The sequence below is a fragment of the Malania oleifera genome, chromosome 6 (assembly GCF_029873635.1).
Source record: "Malania oleifera isolate guangnan ecotype guangnan chromosome 6, ASM2987363v1, whole genome shotgun sequence".
Lineage (NCBI taxonomy): Eukaryota > Viridiplantae > Streptophyta > Magnoliopsida > Santalales > Ximeniaceae > Malania > Malania oleifera.
Genome location: NC_080422.1, coordinates 42,865,039 through 42,892,096, shown reverse-complemented (window position 1 = coordinate 42,892,096; position 27,058 = coordinate 42,865,039). Strand labels below are relative to the sequence as shown.

General features: G+C 37.0%; 2 protein-coding genes across 3 annotated transcripts in view; one reads left to right on the top strand and one right to left on the bottom strand.

The window, feature by feature from the left end:
* Nucleotides 1-566: 566 nt before the first annotated feature.
* Nucleotides 567-3,896, top strand: LOC131158058 (uncharacterized). Its single transcript, XM_058112620.1, has 2 exons — nucleotides 567-1,041; nucleotides 3,603-3,896. Exons 1-2 carry the CDS (start codon nucleotides 650-652, stop codon nucleotides 3,682-3,684), a joined length of 474 nt encoding a protein of 157 aa, XP_057968603.1. The 5' UTR covers nucleotides 567-649; the 3' UTR covers nucleotides 3,685-3,896.
* A 545-nt stretch (nucleotides 3,897-4,441) lies between these two features.
* The window catches only part of LOC131158057 (mediator of RNA polymerase II transcription subunit 8), a 113,284-nt gene continuing 90,667 nt past the window's right edge, over nucleotides 4,442-27,058 (bottom strand). For both annotated transcript variants that reach the window (XM_058112618.1, XM_058112619.1), the window contains 3 exons: nucleotides 18,213-18,266; nucleotides 5,141-5,198; nucleotides 4,442-4,911 (listed from right to left, as the gene is read on the bottom strand). In XM_058112618.1, the coding sequence (XP_057968601.1) occupies nucleotides 4,706-4,911; nucleotides 5,141-5,198; nucleotides 18,213-18,266 (318 nt within the window). In that variant the 3' untranslated portion in view covers nucleotides 4,442-4,705. The remainder of the gene's footprint in view (nucleotides 4,912-5,140; nucleotides 5,199-18,212; nucleotides 18,267-27,058) is intronic.

Below are 27,058 nucleotides of genomic sequence, written 5' to 3'. Positions count from 1 at the left end.
GGATCAGTTTATTTGGGGAGTAAAATTTGGTTAAAAAGATTGGAAAAGTTGGGTCATTTCATTCTTCATCAGTCCAGGTGAAGTTGCTAGAATCCAACTTCATCAATTCAAGTAAAGTCTGCAGCTCTCTTTTCTTTTCCCCTACATGAATTAAGATAGTGTTTAGGAGTAATATTGAATTTAAATTTGTACAAATTTAAATAAAACTTAATATAGTTTTTTATTATATTTTCTTCAAATTCATACTTCAATTTAAAATTTAAATTCAAACTCAAAATAAGTCCTTTTTTTTAGTGTAGCTAGCTTCAGGGAATGGAATGGATGAGAGAGAGAGAGAGAGAGAGAGAGAGAGAGAGAGAGAGAGAGAGAGAGAGAGAGAGATTGACTTTGTGGAGGGGAAAAGAGGGTGGGAGTGGAAGTTGACTGAAGGTTGAAACCTAGAGTGGGTAACAATGTGGCAAGAATTTGAAATTAAGTAACAGGGAGGTGAAGCAGGGAGGGGTTGGGCGTTGGCTTATGACCGTTAGGTGATATATACCTACTATTCAAAAACTCCCGGGCAAATTAATTGAACTCCCATTTCCCTTTCTAAACAATATATTGGCTCGGAGAGAGAGAGAGAGAGAGAGAGAGAGAGAGAGAGAGAGAGATGGAGTCGGAGATGCAGAATGAATATGGATGTGGGGGTGGAGATGGGGGTGGCTCAGTATCACCATCATCGTCCCCTCCGACGCCACCATCGCCTCTGCCGGTGAGCGTAGGGCCTGGGCATCAGAAGTACGTCTTCTCCTCCTCTCCATCTCCATCGCCGCCCTTCTCCCCTCATCCCGATCGTCGTTGTAATTCCAGCCCTCACACCTCCGCCGATAGCTTCCCCCTACTCCTTCACAATAAGTACTTCTATGGCGGCGCCACTGCTCCTCCTCCTCCTCCGGCGGCGGCACTCCCTCTTGCGCCTCCCTCCGTCTTCTCCTTAGATCTTCAACCCACCGATGTTGATGATGAATCCCATACCAAAAGCTCCACCTGCCTTAAGGACCTGTAAGCATCTCGATCTCTCTGATTCACATCTTCACCTGCGTAGCTTCAGTTGAATTAATTAATTAATAGCTGGCCGGTTATGTGTTGCTTAATTTCTAGTGATTAAACTTAGGAGTCGTCTTATTGCAGTTTTTTATTTGGATTGTTTGTGTTAAGATTCGTATAATGGAACATGCAGCTTCTAACTTAAATTTCATTTTTGAATAATATACAAGCCGCCTTAATTAATTTGCTACCTACAAGGTAAGGACTGGTGACCTAGGTTAATGTAATATTAAATAATACGAATCCACTTTAGTATTAGTGTTTAGTGCCATATTATTTTCACAAAAAGAGGAAAAACATTATTATAACTCAAAATGGAACTAAGAGATTCTAGAACAAACTTATTAATTGAGAACACTTGCATTGGATTTGGATTTAGGAACAAATTTCAATATAATTTTGTTTTACATTTTATCCAAATCCAATAAAAATTTAAATTCAAGGCTATCCAAACATAACAAACTTTGAAAAATCCATTAACCACCTCAATTTGTCATCTCATCAATTATTTTTTTTATTTTTTACAAATTGCCATTTGAGTATCCTAATGTGAAAATAAATTAATTAAGGCTCAATTGTTAACAAATTATTCAAACACCACAGATGATAAGCGGATGCTTGTAGCCCCATTAGATTTGAAAAATAGTATTCATATTTATTTATTTATTTTTAATAAAATTTGTATTTAATAAATGGACAATAATATACAGTTTTGGTATTATTTTCTTATGAAATTAATTTTATTTTTCATTTAAAATTTTTCAAATAGTTACAAAAATGTCACCTTTTTTTAAAAAAAAAAAAAAAAAGTTTATATAAAAAATTTGAAAACATTTTTCCATTATATTTTTTAGGTTTATAACTCTTTGCATATAGAAACATAGAGTTAAGATCTTGTACTTTAATTTGTGTTGGTTATGTATAAAATTTATTATAAATTCAATCAAATGCAAATTTAAGTCCCAAATATATAATTCCAAATTTTAGCTTACATAAAATTTAAAAAATTTCAAAATCTAAAAATAAAAAGCTAAAAAAGCTAAATTTTATACCATTCTTTAAAAAACTAAAAATTATAAAATGAAAAAAAAATTTCATTCTACATTTTTAATACGAATCTTAAAAATTTTAAAAATAAGCTAAAATTTTTATCAAAAGCTAAATGTTGGAGATACATATATATCAATACTAAACAAGCCTCAGAACATTTTTAACCAAATTGAGTTGGAATTACTGAAGTTGTTTGGATATAGTTTATTGTATCGCATCTTTAGATATCATTAACAAAGAACAATCATCCAAAAAATTAAACATCCTTAATAAAATGAACATGTCAAAAAAAATAAAAAAATAAAGAAATAGGGCCAATCCAACCCGTTTGGTTACAGGAATTACTTGGTCATCAGTGGACGATTGGAGCCGGAGGGGTCAGAGTGGGGTAGAGGATGCCCACGAAGCTTACACTGTAAATAAAGTTAGATCCTTTGTCTTGACTTCGTCCCATCCCAAACCTCTCATTGCACCAAATATAAGTTAAGGGTATTTAATCTAGTCTAACCTAACAAAGCCACCAAAATAAATACATCTTAGACAATTGAGGTGAAAAAAAAGAAAGAAAGAAAAGAGAGAAATCAACTCTAATAAACAAAACACAATAATCTTGTACGATTTTAAAAAAATATATTACTTTCACCTTTGCTCAAGTAGTACCTATCATGAATGTCTTACTGATCCAGTGTACAATGTCTGATGAAGAAGTTAGAGGTAAGAAGAAAACGATTGATTCTCCAAATTTCTGCTGGTCTTTCTTCCTCTGAACAGTGGAGATAGTTGTTGATTTAACCCTCTGGGTTTGGGCCGGCTTTTGAGTGTACTGCCTCTTTTTGAGACGAAGAAAAGAATCACTGCTTGTGAAAGATGCACATCAATCCTCAATTATTAAAATTATAAGTTGATATAAATAAAAACACCATCTAAATGACAATAAGAATACCCTGAGATAGTATTTAAGAGTGAATTTTAGAATTTGAATCTGTATTCAAATTAGCATGAATTTAAAAAAATATAGTTTCAAATACAAATTTAAGGTCCGAAGTGCGTGCTTCCAAACTTACTATAAAAGTGTACAAAAGCATTTTGACCAGATATTTGCTTTTGAGGTGAAATCTCAAGCTGCCTACGTATCTTTGTTTTGAATGGAAAATCAAATCCATAGTTAAAATGTCCACATCTTAACTGGGTGAAGCCATGTTTGTGTATGGACTGGATGAAAAACTGGACTGTTTCACTCTGCATTCGTCAGTTCATGATTGGCATGTTCTTACGTTTTTAGTCAATGCCACAGCTACGAGGCCATTTTGAGCCCAACATTATCAGAGGGCAACCATAACCAGCCAAATAATGAAATTTTTGAAATGGAAATTAAGAAAATCCACATACTATTTCCAAACAGTCAAAACTCAATTGTGGCTTGGCTCTCATATCTCTTAACCAGTTTTTCTTCTGTTTTGTGCCAGGTTAGAATGGTTGGTGCAGAGATGCTGCAGCTGCTGCTCTTGGACATTCTTCGACTCTTTCCAATCCCACAAAACAGCATAGCAATTAGTCTCCTCAGAAGTTTGGCCGCCAAGTTTTTGGGTGCTGACTTCCACTAACTGTACCTGCTACTGCAATACAGGCTACCGGCTGATGCAGACCTGCCAAAGTAGCATGCGATGCAACTGACTAATTGTATCTCCAAACATCATTTACATCACAATTTTCATCCAGGAAGTTCGTTAATTCTGAATCTGATAGGACTTATCCACCCACATTTTCCTTCACATCATACAGATGATTGACATCCATATATGTACAACATAAATCATTAACAAACACCAACAGAGAATAACTGGTAAAATGTCAGCCACCAAGTGCAATGCAAAAGTTTGTCTGGAAAATGAAAATGTTGCGCAATTGCAACATCCATACAAGTGTCTAGTGAATCTTCCAATGCCACTTGCATCAAACCCTAAGATGAAATAGGAAGGCAAACAAGGATTGAATTCAAAACTGGTGGTGATCTGTAAAAGTGAAATTGCCAAGATCACTGAAAATTGCAGGATAGTTGAAGAAGCGGAACAGAATTCAGCCCATAAACTAGAGTTCAATGTAGCACCAACAAGCATCAGTATAACTGGATAAAAAATTAACTGGGATTATGTGATCTGGTGGAACAGAAATTGGATGAAAGTGGCAGTTAGTTAATGGCGAAGGTTAAGGCACCACTACAAGGAAATTCCAAGGGCATGGATTGGTGCATAAGTGTAACAAAACACAAAACTCTCTCAACCCCAGTCGCAAATTTACAAGAATATTTTGCTTCATCAATGAAGTCCCAATCCATTTACCCATGCTAATGTTACAAAACAACCAATTCTCTGAATTGCTTCTGTACGTTGTGATAAAAAATGTAAAAATAAATAAATAGAAAATCAATTGCTATTGTTCTGCAGTGAATTGTATCACATGATAATAAATAAGTTTTAAAATATAGGGGGAAATTGTTTTACAGGAATTATAACTGGGCAAAATGATTTGAAAAAACCTAGCAAAAAATAATATTATATTAGCACGCAAGTCACTGTTGATTTTGCTGTCTTTGTTGCTGGAAATTAGGATGATTCTGTGGTGCATTCTGGAGTGCTACCATTCCGGGTTGAAGATTTTGAGCATTTTGTGCCATGTTGCCAAATGCACCCTGTGAACCAAGCTGCTGCTGCTGCTGCTGCTGTAGCTGCTGTTGCATCGGCATCATACCGCCAGTATTAGCTCCCATGTTGAACACTGCAAGAAAACCTCACTACATTTTAGCCCTAATGTCACAGATAACTGTAGCTTTGACTTCAACGAAAGATGAGCATTGAATGTATCTAAGTGCAACCACAAGTACCCCTCATAATCATTTTCCTTACCCCCAGTATATTTTTCTTGCCTCACTTTCCCCTTAAAACACATGCAAATGTAATTTAAATCTAAATAGAGGTAAAGAAAAATGTAGCATTTCTGTTCATACTTTGATCACTCAGAATTTGGGAAGCATGACTCCTCTGGGAATTGGTGCCAGACATGTACTGAAGGGAGTAAATTGATCATGAGAAGGCGTTACGTCAGTTGACAATATTGAAATATGAAAATGCCAAACAAAGTTAATATTTAGCATGCTGAAAAAAAGGAAAAAATAAAATTAAGCTAAATGGCCTCTAGTTACAAAAAATAAATTAAAATTTAAAAATTAAAAAAAATAAAGAAAAAATTGTATGCAAGGAAATTGATGTCCACAAAATCCAGTATTGTGGTTTTCTCATCCACTAGTGAACTGATATTATTGATGTAAGACCGAAAGAGCAGGGAAGAAAGAGATACTAGGGGGAGAAGTTAATGGCCCTAGGCAACATGCAGTACACAATAATTGATTCATAATCCAATTTTATTCCAAAATAGCAGTGGCATGCTTTTGTATAGGCACCAAATATAGTAAACAAACAATTATTCAAAATTTGAAGTTTTGAACTGAATCTCTCACCTGAAGCCTCAAGAACCCCACTCATTTGAATTGCAAAGGAAATCAGAATTACAAGGTAATTCCAATAATAACACACACAACCTAGCATTTGGAAACAGGAATTATGGATTCTATTGGCTGCACCATCATTCACCAGTGTCACATTTTGAAGTGCTACAACAATAACAGCTCCAAAGTCTGAGCAAATTTGTGCCCTGAACTTGATAGCACTTTCTTCATTGGACCTTGATGCTTTCATTGGCACTGAAAATGTTTCCGGAATAGCAAAATCAACAATCAGCATGAATTGCGCAGCATGGTATTTCTGCTCTCTTTCCAGTTTCAATATGGTGTGCATCTCCTTAGAAATCTAAAAAGCCCCCAACATGATCCATTTAGTCTATTGAATTCCATCCTCGCATAGAAGTTTTTTTTAATCATAAATGTGGAGGCTTCTAACTTTGACTTTAGCATCATCCTCATCAATTTTCTTGATCCTTTCGAATTTGAGCTTCATTCTAGCTTCAAGTTTAATTTTGAAAGCAAGCATCAAAGGGGCTTTTCAAAGGGTTCAAATAACTTGACAGTCATGTTGCACTATCCATTTTTTAAGTCTCCCTACTTGATAAAGTGACAAAACTTCAGTAGGTGATACTCAGACTGAAGACCCTGAACAAGCAAATAAAGAGTTCCTAAATCGCATACCACACAAATAGATCAACTCATTCCAGCAATCCAGCCTGCAGCATCATTGAAATTCTTGACATTCAGGTTTCAAATTTTTTTTTAATGTGATAATGCCCACTGAGACACCTACTAGAATTTCAAATCTCTCTCTCAAAAAACAGCAGTTGGAAAAAAAAAAAGTAGCAGGATTGTGTTGCGTTAAGGCTTTGGTTGATAGGAAAGAGAATGCGAAAGAGAGAAAGATTAGGAGTGAAGTGGGGAAGAAACTTGAGGCAATGATTCCGTCATCCAATAACTCTTTTTCCATTCACAAAATTTTGCATTTAAACCAACCCAATCAAAACTAAATTAAGAAAAATGAAAGCCAAAAATAAAAAAAATTAAATAATTAAAGTACCTAAATCCTAATAAAATATTCTAATTAACGCACGTAAGCTGTGGAAAATGAGAATAAATCAATTGTATATTCAATTGTGTATTCGTTACATACTCGGGTACCTATTTAACATGTACACAGAGTATAAAATATGGAATTATAAAGTCAACCCATACAATCAGCCTAAATATCGGATCTAATTAGAGCCTTAATCTTCTACCACAATCTCCTCCAAATCCCTTCCAAATCATTTGGGATTTTCACTTCCCCTCAAGTTGGATCATAGATAATGATTATGTCCAACTTGCAAATAAACTCTTCAAAGCTAGATCTCTGTAATCCCTTAGTGAAAATATATGCTAATTGTTCTCTCGTAGGGATATAGGTCATGCAAATTGTCCCCTTCTCAATTTTCTCCTTTATAAAATGCTTATCCACTTCTATATGTTTAGTCCTGTCGTGCTTTACTAATGGCTGCTTTGTTGTCGCAATAGAGTTTGATGGGGAGCTCTACTGTGATGTGTAGTTCTTCCAAAAGTTTTTGTAACCATAGCCCTTAACACATCATTCAGCCTCGACATTGCTTCTGGCTACCACACTCTGCTACTTACTCCTCCATGTTACTAGATTTCCCCAAACATAGGTATAGTAGTCGGTAGTAAACCTTCTGTCTTCTGCTGATCCTGCCCAATCTGCATCTGTGTAGATCTCAACCTTCTTACTGTCACCTTTCTTGAAGAATAGTTCTTGCCCTAGAGAGCCTTTTAGATATCTGAGAATCTTATATATTGCTTCTAGGCGACTCCTTTAGTTAGTGCATGTGCTGACTGACCACACTTACAGCGAAAGCAATGTCAGGTCTATTGTGAGAGAGGTAGATCAATCTACCTACTAGTCTCTGATATCTCTCTCTATCCATAGGCTTTCGTACGTCTTCCGTTCTTTTCTAGCCTCGATAGGAGTATTGCTTGGTTTACAACCAAGCATGTCAGTCTCGATCAAAAGGTCAAGTACATACTTTCTCTAGGAGACACTAATTCCCTTTCTTGATCTGGCGACCTCCATTCCCAAGAAATATCACATTTGACCCAGGTTTTTTACCTCAAACTTTGTGTCGAAGACCTTCTTCAATCTCTCCACCTCTCTTGTGTCATCACCAGTGAGAATGATGTCATTGACGTACACAATCAGGATGGTCCTTCTTCCCTCATTGGACTGTTTGAAGAACATAGTGTGATCTGACTGCCCCTGTCGATATCTTTGATTCTTTATTACCTTTGCAAATCTATCAAACCACGCCCTCGGTGATTGCTTGAGTCCATATAGGGATTTCTTCAATTTACACACTCTGGTTTCTTCTCTTTCCTTGCAAAATCCTGGTGGTAGCGTCCTGAAAACTTCTTCTAGCTCACCATCTAGAAAAGCATTCTTGATGTCAAACTGATGGAGTGGCCAGTCCAGGTTTGCCGCCACTGCTAGGGACAAGAGAACTCGTACAGTGTTTAGCTTTACTACTGGTGCAAATGTCTCAGTGCAGTCAATATCGTATGTCTGAGTAAACCCCTTTGCCACAAGACGGGCTTTATATCGTTTTACTGTGCCATTAGCCTTGTACTTTACTGTGAACACCCACTTACAGCCCATTGGTTTCTTCTTCCTTGGAAAAGTCATCACCTCCTAAGTTCCATTCTTTTCTAATGCCCATATCTCTTCCATCACTGCCTCTCTCCACTCTGGAATCTCCAAGGCTTTTTGAACGTTTTTAGGAATTTGGATTCTATCAAGGTTAGAAGTAAAAGCACGACACTTGCCAGAAAGAGCATGTAAGATACAAATTTTGAGATAGTGTGGAGAGTACATGAACGAGGTTGTTTTCTAAGAGCAATGGGTAAGTCATCTTCTACCTGGTTGGGATTGGAGTCGGACTCATGGGGAGTTAGAACTATCACTGGTTCTGATGCTTTTGGTGCTTCGGAAGTGAGTGTCTCATTGGACTTCAATTTGGCCTCCTTGAGTAGACAAGTGTTTCCCTATTTGTTTGTATTTCCGCATCTCCCCTTGAGTTCAAGTTTCCTTCTATACTAGGCGAAGGAGCAGATATAGGGTATGGAGTGGTCTCAAAAACAACAATATCGAAATAGTATGAGTTTGAGGGACGAGCTTTACTCAAGGACTCCCCCTGAAGCGAGTAGTAGGGGGTACATTCGAAGAAGGTGACATCTAGGCTAACATAGAGTTTAGGAGATCAAGTCATAGCATTTGTAACCCTTCTGTGTGGGAGAGTAACCAAGAAAGACACATTTAAGTGCTCTGGGATCCAATTTGTTTCGCTTGGGTGCGTGAATGTGGACAAATACAATGGACCCAAAGACACAAAGCAGAAGATGTGAGCCGAGTCTAGAATTGGGAAAAGCCTCTAGATGATTTGTTGAGATTTCGGTGGAAATTATGCAAGATAGAAATTGATTGCCATTTTGATTTCAAGGATGACGGAATCCAGAATTTTTTATGAAAATTTCAACAATTTAGTGGAAATTTAAGACCATGGACACCACATCAAATCATTTGTTCAAGCATCTACCTGAATGAGACCAAGCATCTCTTTGAAACTAATGACCCAGTCCCATATAATGCTTAATCTGCAAGGTAGAGGATGTGGGACACATTCTGACTTTATCTTCAAAAGTGAAACTAACAGTCAATGACAACCTTATAGACCTTAACCTCACACTTAAAAACAATATAGAAATTACTAGTGTACTTCTACATGTTTTCATCGACCAGAGTGGACAAGATGCATCTCATAACATTAAGCCGCCAGCCACCACTCTCAACTTCCTCATCTTCATCATCAATCTCGATATCCTTATGTATGGTTCCACTATCAAGCGGTCATCATCCTCTCTAACAGGATTAGCATGCTCTTGCCCAATCAAATGAGGGCATTCAGAAGCTATATGTCCTTGCTCATGATAGCTAAGACAATTAAAAACACACCTGAACATGCTGTGAAGGGAAAATTTCCACCAATTCTTCTAGTTTAATTCTCACCTTAATCCCACTGCTACTCCTAAAGGACCGACAAGCTATCAACTTGTTTTAAAAGGACACAAACCTAGAAAAAAATTGGGTTCCACCATTTGGGAGGCCACGCACCTAGTATTATAAAGCATATGAAACTTCTCAATCTCTAAAGCCTTCTTGTTAGGCTTCATCAACAGTTTCAAGAAAGCATAGGTCCAATTCCATGTGATCTGAGACTTAAAAGAAATTAATGAATTTTGTGACAACTACCCAGTGCCCATCCTAAATATCACACGTCCAAAAACACTCAAAAAATTTCCCCATATGGATCCAAAATCCTGGTTTAGATCTCCAAGGGGGTTAAACTAGGGGATTTGTAATATCCCTCTTTTGTTTGTTCTTGCAGTGAATGTGAGGAGTAGAACAATAGATAGGGCTACGGATAGGGGGTTCATAAGAAATATTGAGGTGGGGATGGAGGTGGTGGTAGTGTCTCATTTATAGGTTGCTAATGATACTATTATTTTCCTAGATGATAACACAATTTTTCGTTAATACACTTAATTATCACAGATTTTAGAGATGATTTCTAGTTTTATAATTAACCGAGGGAAGAGCGATGTTGAGGCTATTAATCTTAGTTCTAAATTCTGATAGGGTTTTGAAGTTGACTTCCTTAGCTAGGTGTGGTGTTTCAGATTTTCCTTTGACTTACTAAGGAGCTCTTTCAAGAGGTAATTCTCGTTCTCTTGCTTCTTGAGATCCAAGGTAGCTAAGTGTTTGGGTAGGTGACCATGTGTGTTATTCTCTTTAGGTGGTGGTAACGTCACCTTCATTCAGATTTTTCTTCCTACCATCCCTTCACACTATTTGTTTTTGTTTGGAATTCCTGGTTGGTAGTTAATAAGGTTGAGAGAATTATGAGGGATATGCTTTGGGCAGGGGCAGGAGAGAAGAGAGATCATTTGGTTAGATGGGAGATAGTGCGTAGGTTCAACGAGGAGGGGGTTATGGGTCTTGATAATTTGGTGTCTAAAACAGTATTCTCTTGGGCAAATGGTTATGGTTGTTTCCCTTAAAGGTGAACTCCCTATTGTTGAGAGTAATAAGAAGTGAATTTGGTCAAAAGGTGAATGACTGTAATACTAATATGTGTCGTACATGTTCATCTATGAGTCCTTGGAGGTTCATTTCGCAATTATACCCCTTATTTACTCCACTGAAAAAATTTAATTTGGGAAATGGTTCTCACATTCACTTTTCAGAGGATGTTTGTGTAGGAGATTCATCTTTATTGATTAGTTTTCCTTAACTTTATCATCTTCCTTTGGTCCATAATGTTGCTTTTTCTTTCTTTCTTCTTTTTTTCCCTAATTCAAGATGGTGAATTGGTGACACATTTTTGTGTTGCAGAAGTTCGGAGACTGCTCTCATTCATTTCTCCAGTCTTCGGTTACTTGGGGCATGTGGAATAGATTGTTTGGCTTATTTGGTGAGGAATGGGTGTCATTGAAGATAGTGAAGGAACTATTGGGTATTTCTTTTACAAGATTCGAGAGAAAGTATGCAGTTGGTGAAGGTGTGTACTCTTTGCTGGGATTTGGGGAACAAAATTTGTGGATCTTCAAGGGAAAAAGAAAAAAAAAAAAAAAAACTGTCTTTGTCTTTGTTTTCGGACAGGACATAGAATTTGGCATCTCTTTGGGCATTTGATGCAGGCTGTTTTAAGGGTACCTGTCTTCAGGATGTTAAGTGGGGTTGGAAGGCTTTATTGAGTTGATTGTATTTTATTCTTATTTTTATCCTTTTTGTAACTCTGCCTATGATGCACTTAATGTCCTTATTTTTTCACACACAGCCGGTTCCAAGCCCGGGTAAAGGAGGGTTGCACTAGGTGGTCAACAACCAGCGTAAAATTTGTCAGATCACTATGATATGAACCCTTATCGAATATTTGCTGAGGCGTCACCTATGAGTGACGCGTTACACTTGTACCAGTTGGATGTAGCGAAAAGTGAGCGAGAGTGGGCTAAATCGTCACCCCGAAGCGACGCGCCGTGTCAACGCCCGGGTACGGTGTCAAATATGCGAGGTTTCCTACATCATTCTGGACGTGGGCCGGTAAAGAAGTTAGTTCAAAAAACTAGGATTAGACTAGCAACTTAATATAGGGACAATTATGGGTAAAATCTTGAAAATTGTGGACACAATGATTAGAAGAAGAATTAATATAATTTGCCTTCAAGAAACTAAGTGGGTGAGGGAGAAAGCTAGAGAAATTGATAAATCAGGATTTAAACTCTAGTACACTGGAAAATAAAAACATAGGAATAGAGTAGGAATTATTATAGACAAAAACTTAAAAGATAGCCTCGTTGATGTAAACAGAGTAGGGAATAGGATTATAAAAATCAAGATGGTATTAGGCCAAGAGATAATAATCATTAGTGCTTATGCTCCTCAAGTCGGCTTAGTAGAAAATCTTAAGAGACAACTTTGGGAAGATATGGATCATATTATACAAAGCATACCAAGGGCTAAGAAAATATTTATAGGAGGATATCTAAATGGACACGTTGGAAGGGATAATAAAAGTTATAAAAGGATCCATAGAGGATATGGATATGGAGACAAAAATGAGACTAAGGAGTTGATCTTAGATTTCGCCATGTCATATGATTTTAGTATAATGAATACTTGCTTTAGGAAGAGAGAAGAACACTTAATAACCATCAAAAGTGGAAAAAATAGAAATCAAATATAATTTTTTTTTTTTAACTAGGAGGTAGATCATTTATCATGCAAGGATTGTAAAGTTATTCTAGGTGAAAACCTAACCACACAACATAGAGTCTTAGTGTTAGATATATGTATTAAAAAATGGAAGGAAAAGGAGAAAATAAACCAGTGTAAGAGAACTAGGTGGTGGAACCTAAAGGGAGACAATATAATAAAATTTAAAGATAAAATGATCACAGATGGGGATTGGATTACAGAGGATGGGATAGATACAAATACTCTTTGGAGTAGATTAGCTAGCTCTATTAAAAAGATAGCAACAGAGATTTTAGGTGAATCAAAGGAAAGATTCTCAAATAGCAAAGAAAGTTGGTGGTGGGATAAAGATGTCCAAAAAGTCGTGAAGACAAAAAGAATTTGGTATAAAACATGGCAAAAATGTAGAAACATTGATAACTTTGAGAAGTATAAGGAGGCGATAAAAGATGCAAAAAAGGCCATTAGTGAAGCTGAATACAGATCATTTAATAGTTTGTATGATAGATTAGATACAAAAGAAGAGGAAATAAATATATTTAAACTTGCTAAAGCTAGAGAAAGGAAGAGTAAGGACTTGTGACATGTAAAATGTATAAAAAGTGAGGATGATATTGTCTTGGTTACATTAAAGAAAGATGGTGAAGTTACTTTAGTAACTTGTTTAATGAAAATAAAATAAAAGGCTTAAACATAAACTTGACAAATGAAGAAAAGACTAAAAATATGTGATTTATTTGCAAAATTAGAGTTAATGAAGTTAAATTTGCACAAAAAGAGATGAAAAATGGGAAAACTATAAGACCGGATAACATCCCAATTGAAGTTTGGAAAAACTTAGGTGATAACGAAATTATATGGTTAACTAATTTATTTAATACAATTATAAAAATAAGAAAATGTCAGATGAATGGAGGAAAAACACTTTAATACTTATATACAAAAATAAAGGAGATATTTAAAATTGTAATAACTATCATAGAATTAAACTTATGAGTCATACGATGAAACTATGGGAAAGGATAGTTGAACAAAGATTAAGGTTGGATACGAAGGTCTTAGAAAATCAATTTAGTTTTATGTCTAGGAGATCTACCATAAAAGCTATATATCTTTAAAGAAGATTAATGAAAAAGTTTAGGGAAAAAAAAGGGACTTGCATATGGTATTTATTGACCTAGAGAAAGCATATGATAGGATATCTAGGGAAGTTATATGGGGAGTTCTAGAAAAAAAAAAAGAAAAAAAAAGATGTATGTAGTAGGTATATTGATGTCATTAAGGATATGTACGATGGAGTAATGAGTACTGTAAGGGCTATAGATGGAAAAACTAGAGAATTTCTAATCACCATAGGTGTACATAAATTATCTACTTTGAGCCCTTATCTTTTTGCTTTAATGATGGACCAACTGACTACGAGTATTCAGAATGAGGTCCCATGGTGTAAGTTGTTTGCAGATGATATTGTATTAATTGATGAAACTAAAGGCGGAGTAAAGGCTGCGTCAGAATTATGGAGAGAAACTTTGGAATCTAGAGGCTTTAGGATAAGTAGAAATAAGTCGGAATATATGAAATGTAATTTCAGTAATGGTAGGAGAAGTATTGGAGGCAAAGTTAAACTTGATGATGAAGAAATAAACAACACTTGTAGAATTCGATACCTTGGATCTATTATGCAAGCTTAAGGAGAAATTGAAGATGATGTAATGCATAGAGTTAAAGCAAGTTAGGTAAAATGGAGAAATGCTATGTAATGCACAGAGTTAAAGCAAGTTGGGTAAAATGGACAAGTGCTTCAAATGTGTTTTGTGATCGTAAAATACCCTTAAAATTAAAAAGAAAGTTTTACAGAACAGTTATAAAACTAGCTATGGTATATGGATCAGAATGTTAGGTGATGAAGAAACAGAATATCCAAAAAGTAAAAGTTGCCGAGATGAGAATGCTTAGATGGATGAGTGGCATAACACTGAAAGATAAATTAAAGAAAAAATATATTCAAGACAAGTTAGATGTAGCTCCTCTAGAAGATAAGATAAGGGAAGGACGACTCAGATAGTATGGACACTTGCAACGTAGGCCACATAGTGCGCTAGTGAGAAAGAGTGAGTTAGTTACTATGGGGGATAGTAGAAGGGATAGGGGTAGACCTAAAATAACTTGGAAGGAGATAGTAAGGATTTAATAGCCCTGAATTTGTCAAAAGAAATGGTCTATGGTCGCATAAATTGACGGAAAAGGTTTCCTATAGTTGACCCCACCTAGTGGGACTTAAGGCTTGGTTTTGTTGTTGTTGTTGTTGTGATTTATCCTTTTTGCATGAGGATTTCTTGTCCCCACTATTGTACATTCTCTTTGTTGTTCCTTCTAATGTATTTTCTTTTTCAATCTTACAAACAAAAGAACAAAAAACAAAATTTCCCCATTTCAATTGCATACAAAGACAACTGTCCGCAGTTGAGCCAATCTAACAATTGTTACCGGTACCAGGGTAGTAAGTAGTTTTCAACCTAAGCTTCATTCTGTCCACTAAGTAATGGGTTTCTCATTTGGATGTTCCAAGCGTTCCCTTGGACACTTCACTTTTCCATATTAAACACAACGGTATTGTGGCATATCATACTAGTTACAATAGCATCCCATGTCATGCAGACAGCACAAGAAGGCATTAGGGTCTAATTGGCCACTGACAGTTGTGTCAACCCTAACTTTCCTAGTGACATAATGCCATCATTTATATACTTCCTTGCTTAGCCACAACTTGCTATGCACCTACTAGAGGGAAGCAATTGGTAAGGTTGCAACTTCAATTTCAAGAGCATTATTGGCTGCTTGCACTTTTGTAAGGGTAACAGTCTGATGCAAAATTGGAAAGACTCAAAAGTACAACTAGGATGGAGAACACACACACAATGTTTGAATACTGTTTTTACTAAAAGCCTAAGTTATTAGGTTGTGGGCAAACAATATATCAAGCTTTACTGCTAACCTGCATGTGCAGTCTGACAGCACATGGGGGCATAAAAACGATAAATAACACCCATTATAGGAAATACAATAATTTTTTAAACACCACATAAAAAACGTGGGCAACAAGATTAGAACCCAGGACCCCATGGTAACCTGGCTCTGATACCACATTAGAAGACCACTTTAGTTAAAAACTTGAGCTTTTAGGAAAAGTGGCAACCTAACATACATACATACATACATACAATGGAAAGGTAAAATGGAAAACAATTGAGTGAACAAAGCTAAGTGAAGGTTGTTACTCAATAAGGACAAACAATGGTTCAATGGTGGATTGAAAGGTGAGCAAGCACGTTCCCTTTTTCCCCTTTCAACCAGCAAGTGATACAAATATGCAGGTTCACGTAACGGAAACAATCTCTCCAAATTTGAAGGATTCGGATATAAGACTGCATAAATGGCTTTCCCAGATTCTCCATATGGCGTTGGGACCTTGTGCATTAGGTGTTCCAAATTTGAGGGCAAGCCTTGACCCAATGGACTTGGTCAAAGTTTCAAGTCACAGGAACAACACTCCATATGTGGATGTAAGGCTGCATATGTCATGTTCTCAGAGACCCCAATGCGTCATGGAAGCCTTGTGCCTTGAGTATTGTGTGCATGCATGTAAGAGATACAAAAGTTACAAACTAGTCTAGAATCTAATTAGGAGGCATGTACCTGTTTTTGACGGCAAACCCAAGCTCCACTAGTCTTTTTAGTGGACCACAAGAGTGAGAACTGCAATAAAAAATTTCCCCTTTACCAAAGATGATTTCCCTCGCTCTCTCTCTCTGGATTTTATTTTTCAGTTTCTCTCTTTCTTTTTTTCTGTTTTTTTGAACGGTAATAAGAATCAGGAGGTAGTGCAATGAAACAGGCAGCAAGAATTCCGGCAGCAATCTTTTGCAAATTGGAAAATTGAGCAATGTCCAAGGGTAGAAAACTAGAAATGGAGGTGTTGTACATTGCTGGTGGCCGAAAACAAGCAGCTGGAAGATCGAATTTCTGACAATTTTTTTGGCAAATATTGGTGCTGTTTCAGCTCTTAAGCAGCAAGAAAGGTTAGATCAGTAAGGTCTGAATGTAGGTGTTGGCCCGTGGCCAGCAAGGTTCACTGGCAATGACGGTCAGTGGCTGTAAACATAGTCGACATTGTGTAAATATGTGTCCAGCTCTTGACAGCTGTAGGATTTCAGTCCCAGCCCAATTAGATATTTTGACTACTTAGAAGTGAAATCCCTAAATTGGACAGCTAGATTGAAGTTCAAATTTTAAGTTTTCTTTCAGAGAGTATGATAGTTCCTCACACAACGAAGTATGAAACCCTAACTCAATTCGATTCAATCCCGAAAGGCGAAAGCTAAATTGTTCAGTTACAATTAGAAATAAAAATAAGCTTGTTTATTAGAAAATAGCCCATTTTCTACTTTCCTAAAATAAAAAAGAAAAACACCAACTATGATAAAGAATAAAAACGAATCAAAATTTCCTATGCCTAAATGACATAACCCAAATGGGGGGACGGATGTGATGGGCTAACTTTCCTTTGCTTAAAGTGATACAAATTAGTTTGCCTGTTAATCATTGGTGTTTATAAGGGGTTAATGGATGTGATGAACTAGTTAGAGATGGAGAGAAGAAGAGAAGGGGAAAAACTGGGGCAGCAATTTCCTGGAGTATATTTACAGCTCTAGGTCTGCCTTATTATATATTATTAATAATAATCTTAAATATTTAAGAGCAAAAATACACCCCCCCCCCCCCCCAAAAAAACACAACCTAATAACTAAAATAACATATTCTCTTCTGACACTCCCATTCAAGCTGGAGGTGTATAATATCACCTAACCCGAGCCTGTTACAACCATTAAACAAGGCAGGCTTAAATAAAGCTTTCCTGAAAACATTGCCTAACTAATCCATAGATTTCACAAAGGGTGTTCTCGTGACTTCCTTCAACACAACATCCCTTACAAAATGAGGGTCAACTCCAATGTGCTCTGTCCTTTCATGAAACACCGGACACCTAATATCCATGGCATTCCATACCCATGATTGTGCTGGGCCAAAAACTAATGTGGGGTAATCTCACATTCCCTAGGACTCCCACATGAATCCCATTCCTATGCTCCCCCATGCGCCTGGTCTTAAATTTCCACAAAATGTCAATTTTTTTGTTGAAATTTCTGCTTTCCACCACCCTTGAAATTGAAATGGCATTCAATTTCTGTTTTAAAAAATTTCCATTGAAATTTCTACAAATCATCCAAAATTTATTGCAATCCCTAAATTTCTGAGAAAGAATCCCTTTCTTTACTGCATATTTCCATCATTTTTTTTTTTTAAATTGAAATTGACATTGGCATGGGCATCTAATTTTGCATCAAAATTTCCTTTGAAGCCTCAAAATTTTAGTCGCTCAAGGTATAATACCTTGCCCATGGATAAGTTTCATCTCATTCCCACTCCCATGGATATCTATTTTAGAGACTGCCAATTAGAGTTTAGTGCCCCCATAATATAGTATTATAAGACGCTATTTTTATGCGCATAACAATAAATCATTATATTAAAAAGCATACAAATCCAATAAAAAATGTAACTAATATTCTTATGTTATAATAGTATAAAATCAAGCCATAATTTGCACTTCCAGGGGGGGGGGTTGTGTTTGAGGAGGGGCAAAGGTTATTGAAAGCTGACCTGCATTCGTGGTAGATGCGATTGTGATTGCATCGTAGCTGACATGTTTGGAATCTGAGACAGGACAGGTTAAATATGAGAATTTCATCCCAAAAATTTTTTACCAGAATCAAAAGAATGCTATAACTGATAGAGTAAATTTTGGTTGACATAACAATGCTCAATAGCTTTTCAAGAAAAATATTCAGAATACATATAAATTATTCTAAAGGAAGCTGAATATTTTTCAACAGAAATTACTAAATTAGAAGACAAAAAATCAACCAATCACTTAATAGAACTCTGCAGCAAGCTTGAGAGAGTGTGTTTTTGTGTCCATATGTGCCTGTGCATGGATAAAATTCATTAAGAAAGAAGAATGCACAGAGAGGATGAGATATCTTCAAAAAGATTAAAAGATTAAAAAAAAAAAAATTGAATCCAAAAAAAAATTCAAAATTAAGCCAATAAAGCCAACCAACTGTGCTGGATATTTGAAAAAGCTGTATTTCTAAAAAGGACTCTAATGAACACATGGGAAGCCAAAAAAACAATGCTGTTCCAAATCAAATTTACAGATGAACCACAAAGTTGAGAAATCCAGCCATTTCTCTCTAGCTGAAGAACCCAAATAACTGGAAAAAGTATATACCACCATAATATCCTTACTTTATCATGCCTTCCAAATCCTCTAAAATGAACGAAAAAGCCTCCAAAGAATGAGGGCAAAACCCAGCACTCTACCAACAAACCGAACAGTAAATTCCACAAGCACCAAGCCGCAATGAGCGTGATCCATAACACACATCAGGAGGGAGCCATATATGGCCTTCGAATATGCCGGATATTTTCAGTGTTAACCCTACTAAGAATCGCAGTACACACAAGCCTTTACCCTGGATGGAATTTTAGCTTTTCGCATTCGATTAACAAGAGGAAAAGAATGGAAAGATCAATTAGATGAGAATAAAACAATTTACAAGAGAAAGCACCAGAATTATCCAAAAACAAAATTCAAACATCCCCAATGTAAGTATATCAAAAATAATCTAACAAATCCAGGAGTGAAGAAAGTTCGTCTGCCTCCCAATAATTAAGATTCCAACAAAACTGAAACAAGAGAACCATCCATAATAAGGAACCAAAACAATTCTATGTACATTCTTCTCTCTTCTTATACTATTCATTGCTTATCAAAAATAAATAAATAAATAAATAAGAAAATAAGGAATGAAGACATAGATGCATCAGGATGCAGAAAAACACAAAAGATAAAATACTGAAGCACAGTTCCCCAAGCCAGAGGTCCTTCCAACAATGAAGCGTACACCCATCTCCTACCTTATATTTGGTACAAGGAGTGTAAAAAAGGAGTTACCTGTGAAATGAATTTCTACGGGCTTACACAAGAAACTCCAGATACCATATTAGGATTTGATGTTCAGTTTCACTGAGAGTTGAGTTTCTAGAGATTTTCAGTTTCCGCTTGGGCTGCAAGAATGTAAGCTTCCAAAGTAAACACCTGATCCCTGTGTTGTAACCATATGCTCCTTACTAGGCCTATTGGGCCCAAAATTCCTCTTAAATAAATCAGAATATTGGGCCTGATTCAAACGCCCACTAAATTCTCCAGCAGACTGTGTTCGGTCCTTAAAACTCAGGAATGGGCCTCAACCATACTACCTTCCAGAATAATCATCCATTTAATCCCCTGTACACTGGTCCTCAACATTTCCCATTTCGGCTGGCTCTTTAACCCACTCCATACCAAAATCTAAACCAAAAGAAGCCATCTTAGCAAAGGGCCTTGATCCAACACAATTGTGAAGGACACAAGCCCAGACCAACCCGTCTTCAACCCCCAACTTACCTCACATAAAACCCTAGCCACCTTTTTGTCACAATGATTGCCTTCCTCAGTAACCCTCATAGCTTCTTCCTGTCATCTGGTACAATCCCCATCACTTCCCCGGTCTTTGAAGAAACATGATCATTTTCAAATATCACTTCTTTCTCTTCCACGACCAATATCACCTTGCCGCACTACAGATTCAGTACCCTTCATAAAAATTCTTTCGTCTCTATTACTAGCACCTTTGATTGAAGTTCTTTTGCAAAATTCCTCTACCCACAACCACAAAACCCTCCTGGAATTATAAACAACAACAACAACAAAATCAAGCCTTAAGTCCCACTAGGTGGGGTCGGCTATATGAATCCTTTTCCACCAATTTATGCGATCATGGACAATTTCTTTTGATAGATTCAGGACTATTAAATTCTTACTCACTATCTCCTCCTAAGGTATTTTAGGTCTACCCCTACCACTTCTACTAACCCCGACAGTAACTAACTCACTCTTCCTCACTAGCGCACTATGTGACCTACGTTGCAAGTGTCCATACCATTTAAGTCGTCCCTCCCTTATGTTATCTTCTATAGGAGCTACACCTAACTTACCGCGAATATGTTCATGCCTTAATTTATCTTTCAATGTTATACCACTCATCCATCTAAGCATTCTCATCTCGACAACTTTTGCTTTTTAGATAATCTGTTTCTTCGTCACCCAACATTCTGATCCATGTAGCATAGTTGGTCTTATAGCTGTCCTATAAAACTTCCCTTTTACTTTTAAGGGTATTCTACGATCACAGAGCACACTTGAAGCACTTCTCCATTTTACCCAACCTGCTTTAACTCTAAGCATTACATCATCTTCAATTTTTCCTTCGGCTTGCATAATAGATCCAAGGTATCGAAATCTACAAGTGCTATTTATTTCTTCATCATCAAGTTTAACTTTGCCTCCAATATTCCTCCTATCATTACTAAAATTACATTTCATATATTCTGTCTTATTTCTACTTATTCTAAAGCCTCTAGATTCTAAAGCTTCTCTCCATAATTCTAACTCAGCCTCTACTCCGTCCCTAGTTTCATCAATTAATACAATATCATCCTCAAACAACATACACCATGGAACAAGTGCAACGCGTTATCGTAGGGGACACCCCTGCTAATATTCGGTAAGGATTTATATCATAATGATCTGACAAATTTTACGTTGGCTGTCAGCTACCTAACTGAACCCTCCTCCTTTACCTGGGCTTGGGACCGGTTGTGTGTGAAAAATTTAGGACATTAAGTGCATCATAGGCATAGTACCTCTTGGAATTATGATATTAAAAAAAAATGTTGCAGTTCCACCCCAACCCTATTTCCAAAAACTTCTCACATTTGTCATGCTAATTGCTATCAATAATTGACCCTCTCAAATCTATTTTTATGAGTGAATGACACAAACCTTAAGAAGTCCATCTCCCTCCCTCTAATGAGACCCTAACCAAGTGACTACGAGCTAGGTGTCTCTTTTACCAAATCATAAAGCCATCATTTCCTACTTTCTGTAGTCAAAGATCCAAGGATTTTCTTTCAATCTTGGCAAATATACAGCACACAGTTGTCTCTTACGTTGAGAGATACCTAAATAAAAAAGGGAACAAGAGCTTTGAGAGAGGAGAGTGGAGAGAGTGACAGCACCATTGAGAATCTAGAGAGAGTGACAGCACCATTGAGAATCTAACAATGAAAAAACCAATTATTACAACCTCTCCCATCAGTCCATCAGAAACTCACCTTCTGCCTCCACCTCCTCTTCCTCCAATAATAAATCCTCAAAATCATTCTCAAGAGAAGCCCTCCTACATGTTAAGTCCTCCAGCATACTACCCAAATCTTCCTATTGTTATCCTTCAAAGTAATAGATTTCCTAATCCATACATCACCAAAGAATTCCTTATTCCAACTTCCAAGGACACCTTCAAGGCCTTCAACCTCTTGATAAATCTAAACCCCTTCGACCCCTCACTTAAGCAATTATCCCAAGATTCCTCTACAAAAGATACATAAAAAAAAGGATGAGAAAGCCACATATTCTCAGAAGGGGACATTGTGGGACCCCACCTGACAGTAGGGAGTAGAGGGGAAATGATATGAGACTGGTCCAAGAAAAATCTCTGAAGAGATACTAGCAAATGCACCCTCCCAGTCACTATATCTAAAAAGCCAATCTAAAGGACTAGCAACCTCAATGGTCACCTCCAACCAGCCAAGTAAACACAACATTGAGCAAAGGAAATCATCACCGCACAAAAGCTAATAAATCTATCAAAACACTACATGCAACAAGTAATATGGGAACCCCTAATTTCTCGGTTGAGAATCTAAAACCATCAAAGTCTCCACCAGAAACCTAACTAGGGGAACAAAAACCAGAAACACAAAAAAAAAAAAAAAACTCTTCCCAAGACAAAGACCTATAATCATACTGTGATGGACTGTACACAAAGAAAATCCACCACTGATCCTTCCCATAAATCTGCAAAGCCCAACCAGACAGAGAGTAAAAGACACAAGAATACTCGCTATCCCAATAATAATAATAATAATAATAATGGAGGAACACAAGAAGACTGTCCCCTTGAAGACCAACTGCCTGGAGTTTGATTTACTGCAAAAGAACATCATCAGGGGAAACACATGAAAACAAAATCCCAGATACTGCCCTACGTTTATTTGCATCCCCAAGACTCTTTACATTCGAACTAAGGATCCTCAATAAATACTAAAGCCCATCACCTTTAGCCCTATCATTCTTGCCTCCATAAATAATAGAAGAATTCAGTTTTTGCATTCCCTTACAATTCTTTTTATTTTTCCTTTTGTAAGATCCAGGTGAGGCCTTCACCCTAATCTCTTGATCAAAAACATTAGCTAATTTCAATCCCAAACCCTCAAGAAGCTCTTTAAGATCTTGATTGTCTTTCTAACCCGCTAGATGATAAATGGACACAGCTTTCCCCCTTTCCGCTAACTCTCTTTGACATCAGATTGAATCAATTGAGCCCATAGCCTGCTGTGGAACAGATATAATGCATGCACTGCAGCTGAAATAATCATGAAAACTCAAAGAACAATCAAAACGAGGTTGACACAATTCAGCAGTCCTTATCTAATTTTCTGCTTATATCAAGCATTGCTATTTATTGGTGCTAGGGCATTTTTGTAATTTCAGAACTTTCGGTTCATTTTGGTCAAATTAACTTTAGGGATCTCTTTTGTAATATTTTGGGGGGCAATTTTGTGAAGGGATTTATTTTTGGTGGGGCTTCAGAACAGAAGTGGTTTTTAGAGGGAGGTTATGTGCAAAATAAGAGTTGGCTTCTCTTGGAAGTTTTAGGCCTAGTATAAGTAGGTGTCTTCAGCCACTTTTCCAAGAGGTTTTTCAGGCATTCATCTTTGAGAATATTTCTCTACAGAGCTCAGCTCCAGACCAGCTAGGGTTGTGAAGATTTGGAGGCCAGGGTTTTGAGGATTCAACGTGCTTACCAGCCTCTCCATTGCTGCTAAAGGCATGAGAGGCTAGAAAAAAGCAGTTGTTATTGTTCTGAAACAGAGCCAAAACAGGTACTGATTTGAGGATAAGTTTCTGTTGTGACTAGAAACTGTCTTGTTTGCTGAACTGATATTCAGAACAGTCATCTCTTCATTATTTTACGAATTCAGTAATTATTTGCATCAAGAAAAGTTGCTTAAGACACTATCCTGAAATCTCAGTGTTTATCTCTGAATTTTTCTTATATTCCTACACCGATTTGCATCAAATTGGTATCAAAGCAAGTTCAATCTTGGGGGTGCATGGTCACAATGGGTGAAACATGAACTAGGGGCCATAGAGGTAGATACACGACCGTCCAGGTGTTTGGAGAACTGCAGGGGAACAAGTTAGACTATTAATCAGCTTGTTAGACAATCTATAGATAATTGAGGCCATCACAATGAGGGTGATAATAAATATGAGTTTGTTAGGGGAGCAAGAAATGAAATTAATGAGCACTCTGATGCTGAAATTGATAGATAGAGTGAAGATAGGGGTTCTGAAAGTGAAAGGCTTGCATGATAAAATGAAAGGCCTCCAAGATGGGAAGATCACATTGTATGTGCTCAACAAAATATCAAAGAGTATGGTGTACAAGTAAATATTTTCAAAATTTGATGGTGATATGGAAGCTGAAGAAGTCTTGGACTGGGTTGATAGCATTGACTCAATGCTAAGTGAAAATGCATTAGTCCACAAAGGTGTACACCTCGAGTGAGAAGGCGTATGCCTCTATCAAAAAACCTCGCCTTTTTACGCTTCAAATGCAAGGCGTACGCCTTTTGAGATTCTTGGTTTAAAACATATATTTAAAAAGCCAGAACCTAGAACGCACCTAAAACCCTATCCTCCCCCTCTCTCCTGTGAAGCTTCTTCTCCCCTGTTCTCTCGACGAAGCCTCTGCTCTCTCTTCGAAGCCTCCAGTCTTCTCCTCTCTCGACGATTCCTTTGGACGAACCTTCAAATCTCTCGACGAAGCCTCTAGTCTTCTCCGACGAGTCGACGAAGCTTCCATAGCTTTCCTCCAACGCCTTCTCCCTCTCTAACAATTCCTCCAAGCTTCTCATCTCTCTGACGAGTCGTGGACCTTTCCAATTTGATCTGCCTCTATTCATTTAGTTTTATATTCTTAAAAATTAGTGGATGACTTCAATTTGGCTTTTTCTATTAATTTGGCTTTTTCTATTCTTTCGATAATGTGGCTCATGTTTATTTTCTAATATGTATTATTTGTGTTTATTATCTAAAATTGGCTTATATGATATTTAAAAATTATGTTCTTATTTTTTTCTACATTATTCTAAATTTTTTCTCATTTTTACTATATATAAATTGATTTTATTTATTAATTATTTAAAAAAATATAGTCCCAAAATGCTTACGCCTCACCTCAAAGAGGGTAAAATGCCTCGCCTTACACCTTCGCCGTTTAAAACACTGGCACTGAGAGTTACTTTGAATGGAAAGATGTGCCAAAAGAGATGAAAGTGAAACTTGTGGGAGCAAAGCACAGGGGACCTGCTTGTACTTGGTGGAAACATCATCAAAATGATCATAAGAAGCTCAAAACAAGGGGAAAAAGAAAGTTGGAATATGGGATAAGATGAAAGACAAGCTGAAGGCCCAATTCCTACCCTGGGATTGTGAGCAAGCCTTGCAAGGATTAACCTGAGGCAGCATGGCAAGTCAGTCAAAGAGTACACTGAGGAGTTTCATAGGCTTTCATTGAGGTGCAATTGTGCTGAAACTGATGCTCAAAGCGTTAGTCACTATGTGAATGGTCTAAAAATGACCATACAAGACCAAGTAAGCTTACAGCGTCCTTATAAGGTTAGTGATGCCTGTCAGCTTGCACTAAAAGTTGAGTCACAACTTAACCGCAACATGCCTAAGAAGTGGTGCATCAACTAATAAGGAGGATGGCAGCACTAGACGTCATCATACAGAAGTCTCTAAGCGCTAACCAACCAAGGGAAAACAGTTGTTAAATGCTACAGGTGCTTTCAGCTTGGCCACAAGTCCAACGAGTGTCCAAAAAGGGCTGAAGGCAGAGTTATTTTTACCAAGGATCCAGAGGCTGATGGTGAATAGAATTTTGCAATTCTTGAGACCAAGAGCAGCAACTGGAAGCTGAAAAGGATGTGGCATAAGAAGGGATTGAGGGTGATGTCCCTGGTGAGGCTTTAGTCATTCAAAGGTCATTACTTTCCCCTCCAACCAGCAACAAGAATCAGCTGCATAAGAACATCTTCCGAACTAGATGTACAGCTGGTGGGAAGCTTTGCTACTTGATAATTGATAGTGAAAGCAGTGAGAATCTGATTTCCCAAGAGATGGTAGACAGGTTGGGATTGAAAACTGAAAGACATCCACAGCCATACCGAATTCTGTGGTCCAACAAAGAAAAAGCAGTAATCATCCCTGCAAGAAGCCTTCTTAATTTTCAATTGGTTCTTTCATAAAATCTGTTTATTGTGATGTGTCTTCCATGGATGCATGTCATATTCCTCTTGGGCGGCCTTGGCAATATGACATAGGCACAATCCATAGAGGTATCAAGAATACTTATCCATTTTTTGTGAAGAAGAAGAAGAAGAAGAAGAAGAAGAAGTTAATTTTAAAGCTCATGAAAGATGTTAATGTCACAAAGAAGGCGAAGGGTGAAATGCAGGCCATTAGTTTTGATAAAATAATCCAACATGTCGCTCAAACTGAGAAGGGCTTGCAGGAATTTCTAGGCATCCCCTCAATTGAAAATCAAGTTATAGCACATGAAGCTCTTGGTACATTTACTCACCCTAAAGATATGAGTGGTCTTGCAATAAAAGAAAATTGTGTCACTAATGCTGGCTCCATTCCCATGAATGATTGCCACAATAATAAGGCTATTGACGATCAGCATATTCTACAATAAATTGGTAAAGTAGTTGTTTCTACCAAAGCCAAATGAAAAGTACAACAGCAAAAAACACATGTTTAGGAGTCCAAAAATTCTGGAAATGTGGAAGATGTTCGACTATCCCAATGAAAATCTTCACATGCAAGCCAGAAAGAATCTGTTGATCACAATTGCAAGTTTAGAAAGGATAAATTGAGGACATAGGCTATGAAGTACAGTTATAGAGATGAATTTCAAACTTGGAAATTTTCAAAAACAGTTACCTCAAATGAGAAGATGTGGCAAAAAGGGCAATCAAGGTGCGGGAAATTAAAAGGAAAAATGATAATCACTTCAAATTTCTATCCATGTGGAAAGGAAAGCCTGATAATCAAAAGTCCTCAATAAGCAAATGGGAGCATATTCTAAATGATCCCAAGATGTGTGAACCAACACTATAAGGAATCTGCTAATCATACATAGGCGGTTAAAGGAGTATCAGTTTGGTGACTAGGTGATGACTTTCTGTCCAAAAGAGAGATTTCCATG

What these genes read in the sequence shown, in the direction of transcription:
- LOC131158058 (XM_058112620.1), top strand. Translation starts at nt 650, where the DNA reads ATGGAGTCGGAGATGCAGAATGAATATGGATGTGGGGGTGGAGATGGG. An exon ending in TCCACCTGCCTTAAGGACCT is followed by an intron (nt 1,042 to 3,602) that starts GTAAGCATCTCG and finishes GTTTTGTGCCAG; the next exon opens with GTTAGAATGGTTGGTGCAGA.